This window comes from Hemiscyllium ocellatum, chromosome 2 (genome assembly GCF_020745735.1).
Source record: "Hemiscyllium ocellatum isolate sHemOce1 chromosome 2, sHemOce1.pat.X.cur, whole genome shotgun sequence".
NCBI lineage: Eukaryota > Metazoa > Chordata > Chondrichthyes > Orectolobiformes > Hemiscylliidae > Hemiscyllium > Hemiscyllium ocellatum.
Window position 1 is genome coordinate 109,714,820 of NC_083402.1, and position 6,726 is coordinate 109,721,545.

Here is a 6,726-nt window from a genome sequence, read left to right on the forward strand (position 1 = left end):
CAGATCACTGGTGGAAATATTGATTTAATCAAGACTGCTTACTTCTGTGGGGAAAATTAAGATTTTTTTCAGTTTGCAATTTGTTTCCTGATAAGCATACTAAATTGCTTGTGTCATTTTGGTGGAAGAATAAGGAGAGACAATATAAAATAAAAGATAGAATTTTTTTTTAAAAAAAGGTGCACGAGCAGAGGATCTGGTGTACACAATTCAGTGAAGGCAACCAGGCAGGTTGATAAAGTGGTAAATAAAGCATATGGGATCTTGGGTTGTACAAATACAAGAGCAAGGAATTTATGGTAAGTCTCACAAAATGGCTAAAGTTTAACATCCAGTTCTGGATATCATACTTTAGGAAGAATGTGAAGGCTGTGGTGAGGGTTCAGAAAAGATTCAGGAGAATGGTTCTCATAATTAGGAGCTTCAGCGATGTGTATAGTTTGGAAAAGCTAGGTCTGTTCTCTTTGAACAAGGTTAAGAACGGGATTGAGATTTTCAAAACCCTAAAAGAAAATCCATGAAATGGTGAAGAGAGGATACCGATTTAAGGTTATTGGCCAAAATTGCTACCACCTAGAATAGGCATGGGGACACCACCAACTGTACATTCCTGTCAGAGCTACACGCCATCCTGATTTGGAACTACATCTTATTCCTTCAATATCACTGGGTCAAAATCCTGGAACTCATCCCCTGCAGGATGGATGTGCCAGTTTAAGGAGGCAGCTCCCCACGAATTCCTCAAGGGCAACTAATAATGGGCATAAATTGTGGTCTTTCTGCTGAACACAAAGAAAGAAAAGCAACATGAGGAAAATAGTCTTTATGTCACCAGCACTGAGGATCTGGGTGCTTTGCCTTAGAGTGCAGAGGAGACAAATTTAATTAAGGTCTTCAAAATATAATTGGATCATAATCTAAAATATTTGCAAGTTGATGGATGAACAGCAGTAATGTATTAATTACTCCTGCAAAGAGCTGGCATGGAGGTGACTAGCTGAATGGCCTCTTTCAGTGCTGTTTTCAATTTGTCCAGGTTGTGAACATGGAGGAGTTTAACAAAGCTTCCTCAGTTTCTTCATATACCTTGGAATAAAAGACACATTGATTGTTCAACATTTTAATCATACTGCAATATGAGAACACAATTGATCCTTCCACCCCAACATCAACATTCTGAACGGAATCACTAAATTAGATCACACATTGCAAAGCACATATGGTGCTCCCAGTGGATTTCAAATGTCTTGATCATTAGAACATTGCCAGATGGCTCTGCAAACTCCAGAGAAAACTTTTTTAGGCTGATTCTCGTGTGGTGACATTGACTGTGACAAATGAAACAACACAACCTCTGGAGTAATTCAATTCATATGAGTGACAGATAAATTCATATTCTCCCAAAACAGTCAGAAGTGAACTCTCTCTTTCCGGAGTGGCTTTTTACATTTCACTTTTGTCAATTCAGATTTCTCTAAGGCTCACTGGTTAGCACTGCTGCCTCACAGCGCCGGGGACTCTGGTTTGATTCCAGCCTCAGGAGACTGTATGTGTGGAGTTTGCATATTCTCCCGTGTCTGTGTGGGATTCCTCCCACAGTCCAAAGATATGCAGGTTAGGTGAATTGGCCATGTTAAATTGCCTGTATGGTTCAGGGATGTGTAGGCTAGGTGCATCAGTCACAGGAAATGTGGAGTAATAGGGGTAGGGGAATGGATCTGGATAGGATACTCTTTGGAGGATTTGTGTGGACCTGTTGAGCCAAAAAGGCTGTTTCCAACTGTAGGAATTTTGTGATTGCAATAACTGTTGGCTCTTCCACTGCTACAGTTGGTTCATAGCGTTGAGGTGGACTTCCATTCTACTCCTGGAAGAGACTTATAGCTAACCTCCTCTCTTAGGAGCACAGAATTGCTTCTCGTTTGCCACTAGTATGCTGTAGTGAAGGAGAAGACAGATTGGTTGATATTCACTTCTCTGCTTTGGGTAGGTTGTCTCCATCTATCACCATTCTCTGGGCCTGGGGTCCATTTCTCTGCTGATCGGATGTGAGGCCATCTGCACAAGTATGAAGGGGAGTATCTAATATGTGTTTTATTGAGACTACAGCTGTGCTCCATAGATGGTGATCATGTTAATCTGTTAGTTTTTTTATGCCTTCTTGAACTGCCACAGTAGGTATCCTCAATGGAAGAGAATTCCTAAATTTTGACGAGCAACAGTAAAGGGACTGACAGCATGGTATAATTGACAGGAAAAATAGTAATACATTTCTGTGAGTGTTAAAATGATCACTATGTGACAAATTTCGCACTGGATCTCTCTTATAATTATAGAATGATGAACATGTTTAATTGTGCATTCCCCATTACTTTTTCCCATCAAAGCCAGGCCTTTCAAATGGACTATAGTTTCAGGTGCTGCAGTCTTAATGATGAAAATGTCCTTCGGAAGCAGTGGGTGCAGAAATTTAATTGTCCTATTTAAAGAGATAGTAGACAGGGGGTGTTCAGGAGAAAGGAGAAGAAGAATGCATTGATGTGGTTGAATGAAGAGTGGTGCAAGAAGTCTTAAATGTCAGAAAAACAGAGGCATGGATCAGAAGGGCTTAGCAAGTTGATGTTCTAATTCTATCATCTCTGGAGATATCTGACCACCTCAGTCATCTCCTAGACTATTGCAGCACACCTGAGGCAGGGAGATAACCCATTTAAAATTGACTTCTATTTGCCAATTTAGGACATTACCAGGCAGTCCAGCTGAACAAGAGCCCAGTATGTTTTGTCTTCCCCTTTTTTGAGAAAGGGGAATAACTGTAAAGTTTAGCCAAAATAGATGTTACTTTACTTCAACATCAGCAGTCTACATTTTGACCTTAGCTATCTTCTGTGCAGAGCTTTGAAGAGGAAGAGACCAGGAATTCTTGTTCCCATTGTTCCACTGAGCTTCGTTTTTGCATATCAGTATGATCTGGCATATGGAACATTAATGATAAGGATGAAAGGTAAGTAAATTAGCTATAAATCTGTGACTTTATTGTTCAAGAAGCAGTTTAATATAAACTTACATTCATAATGTTTCTCCAATTTAAGTGCAGCTTGGGAGAACATTGAAGCATAACACGATCATAGCACAGAAGGTGGCCATTCGGCCTATCTTTTCCACGCTGGCTTTCCATCACAGGAACTCAGCCAGTCCAATTCCAACATCTTTCCTACAATTTTACAAATCAAATTCCTTTTTGAAACCAATGAATTTTCCCTCTCAGGCAGCGCATTTCAGATGATAAGCACTGACTGTATCAGAACGCTTTATTTCCCATCTCCTCTGATTCTTTTGCCCACTGTCTAATTACCTGTCCCATAAACACTCATTCTGTTTAATTACATTCTGTCCGGGGTAAGTACAGTACCATTGGCCGTCTCTAGCATCTTACACACGTTGCAATGCTTCACCAACTATCATGTCTGATTTCACACCAACAGCTAATGTACCCTTCAGAAACCAGAAGACATTGTAACACTAACTGGCAGCTGAGTGCCGTCATGTAACCTCATGACATGAGAGTTCTGTAAATGCTGCAAGAGGTGGTGAGCAAGCTCTGAGGGAGAAATGGTGATTGAAGGGTTGGGTGAGCTGGTTTGAATTTACGTTTCTGTTACTATATCAAAATGATGTAGCTTTCTGCAGCACTGAAACTAGTTTAAGACAATGTATATGCACACAGAGTGTTGATACTCTGGATCAAACGTTGAGGAAGAGAAACCGGTTACCCTGGTAGGGAAACCCAGAGCAGGAAAGTGTAACCTTAAAATCAGTGCTGAGTTTGAGGCCCAAGTCAGACAGTATGTCTTCACACAAAATAGTGGAAATCCAAAATTCTCACCCCATAGTTTCATGGTCATCAATACTAAGACTAACGTTCAACTCCAGATTTATGAATTGAACTGAAATTCCACCAAATGTCATGGTGAGATTTGAGCTCATGTTCCTAGAGTATTTGACAAGTGGCATTGGTCCTCAGCTATCTACTTGGTGTGAAACTGAACAGCAGGAACAGGCTTTAGATACCAAATGACCTGATTTTGTTCCTACATTCCTTTACTGGCTTAGAATCTTGGGGAGAAATTAGTTGATGTCTAAATTCTGAGCACAGCTTTGATTTTATACAGGGCATGAATGATATTTTGTTAATTTTATATTTTGTGGGCAGCACTGTGGCTCAGTGGTTAGCACTGCAGCTCTCACAGTACTAAGGACCTGGGTTTGATTCCAGCCTCAGGTGACTGTCTGTGTGAGTTTGGTGTGGGTGCATCATTTTCCTCCCACAATCCAAAAATGCTCAGATTAGATGGATTAGCCATGGTAACTTACCCATAGTGTCCAGGGATGTGCAGGTTAGCCATGGGAAATGCCGGGTTTCAAGGATAAGGAAGGGGATAGGCCTGGAATGGGATGCTCTTTGGGGGGTCAGTGTAGACTTGATGGGCCAAATGGCCTGCTCCTACGCTGTAGGGATTCTATGATTCTATGTTGCTCAGTACATATTGACTTTTCCTGTTCTACTAAAAACTTGATTTGTTATTCACATGTCCCACTTTTAACGTATAATTAATTGCAATTCTCAGTCTCAAGGTCTGCATTTAATTCATGGCGTTGCACATCAGTTTTCCACAGTTTGCCATGCAGGCAGCTACAGATCATAGAATTAGCACAGTGCAGAAGGAAGCCATTAAGCCCAGCATTTCTCCACTGGTTTATTGAATGAGCGATTCACTTAGAGCCATTCTCCTTCCTTCTCCCTACGAGCCTATGCATTGTTCCTTTACAATTAATAGTCTAATTCCATTGTAAATTGAATGCCTCAATTGAACCTGCCTCTACAACATTCTCAAGCTGTGCATTACAGACACAAACCACTCACTGTGTGGAAAAACATTTTTCTCATGGCATTTTTATCCCTCTTACCAATAAATTTACTGCATTTGACTTCAAGATATGATTATTAAATTCCAGTCTTTTGAATTGACTGGCTCATGTATAGAGAAGAATGTAGTTGTTTTTGGGCTCTCAAAAATGATCTTGATGCTATGATGAGACTTTATTGTGTAGCAGGTAAAGAATCCTTCAAAATGAATTCAAACAGACATAGCCTTGTAACTTTTGTTTAGCAAAAGTTTCTGAATGACTGACGTGCTTTTCTTATTTTCAGTTGTTCTGTGGCATACATTTGAGCAGTAATTGATATCATTTTCTTCTTCCAGATGAAGCAGAGAATATAATTGATAGAGAACAAACCCTTCTTCAGATGCCAAAAGGAGTGCCTACCTTTGAAAGTATTGAAAAGGCCAGAAGGGCTCGGAGTATGTTTTTCATCCAAAAATAGATTTGGAGTATATAAGTCGTGAATCTGGCAATCGAAATCTCAGATCAAAGGGGAAGTGTGTATTAGTAGCAGCTCTTTATCCTTGTATGGATCTTTTTAATCAAATGGCATGCATAGTTGTAACCTTTAATGAACTTGTCTATTATTGAATAAAGCCTCATGTGATTTGGACATTTTTTATTTATTATTTCAACCTCATTTTAACTTGCACTAACCACAAATGCAGAGGGGAGCACATTTCCAAAATTTCATTTTCAGAAAAAAAACAGAGACTTACTTCTGTCCAAACCAGCAGAAAACCCACAGCAGTGAAGGGACACTGGATGTTAACTCTGTTTTCAAAACATTAACAAAACATTATCTTGTGTTTTCTCTCCATAACGCTACCAGATCCGGCACGGTGGATCAGTGGTCAACACTGCTGCCTCACCGTGCCCGGGACCTGGGTTCGATTCTAGCCTTGGGTGACTGTCTGTGTGAAGTTTGCACATTCTCCCTTGGTCTATTTCCTCCAGATGCTTTGGTTTCCTCCTACAATCCAAAAGATGTGCAGGTTAGGTGAATTGACTGTGCTAAATTGCCCATAGTGTTCAGGGATGTGTAGGTTAGGTGCATTAGTCAGGGTGAGTATAGGATAATACGGTAGGGGAATAGATGTGGATGGGTTACTCTTCGGATGGTCGGTGTGGACTTGTTGGGCCGAAGGGCCTGTTTCCACACTATAGGAATTCTATTGTATTCTAGATCTGTGCCTGAATTTCTCCAGCAATCTCTGTTTTTATTTCGGAAAACCTGCGGAATTACTGAGAATAATACGCATTGAAGCATTCGATTGGGTTTGCTCAGTATTGTAAAAACCTTTTAAATGTCCTGCCTTAATTTCTAACAAATCAGTATTTGTGCTGGGCATGTTTCACATGTGTGAGTAACTGAATTCATCAGACTTAATTGGTATTCAGTGGTCAGTTCAACCAGGCCCCATTGTGCATGATACAAGGGCCTTAAACAACAATGAGAGAGGTATACATCAAAAGCACAGGCTCAAGCTTCATTTACGTCTGCTCTTAAAAAAGTAATAGAGTAACGACACAGCGGAAAGCTACCAAAGGATTGTTGAAAATGAAGAGTAAAAGAATTGAATTAGGCTTATTGTCACATGTACTCAAATGAGTACAGTGAAAAGTTTACAAGTTGCCACTTATGGTGCTATTTTAGATACATGATGCTCTCCCTAAGTATAGATGCTTAAATATTTGGTATAAAATAAAAAAAAGTTAAAAGTCTACCATAAGAATAAGAAAGGAAAACTAAAAAAATAAAAGTATACAGTTTACAAGTCC

The 6,726-nt window shown here is 39.9% G+C and overlaps 1 protein-coding gene across 1 annotated transcript in view; it reads left to right on the forward strand.

Annotated features, from left to right (window-relative positions):
* The window catches only part of plgrkt (plasminogen receptor, C-terminal lysine transmembrane protein), a 75,989-nt gene extending 70,432 nt beyond the window's left edge, over window positions 1–5,557 (forward strand). Inside the window, exons 4-5 of the mRNA XM_060845651.1 lie at window positions 2,895–3,004; window positions 5,265–5,557. Coding sequence (XP_060701634.1) covers window positions 2,895–3,004; window positions 5,265–5,386 — 232 coding nt within the window. The 3' untranslated portion in view covers window positions 5,387–5,557. The remainder of the gene's footprint in view (window positions 1–2,894; window positions 3,005–5,264) is intronic.
* Window positions 5,558–6,726: the final 1,169 nt, after the last annotated feature.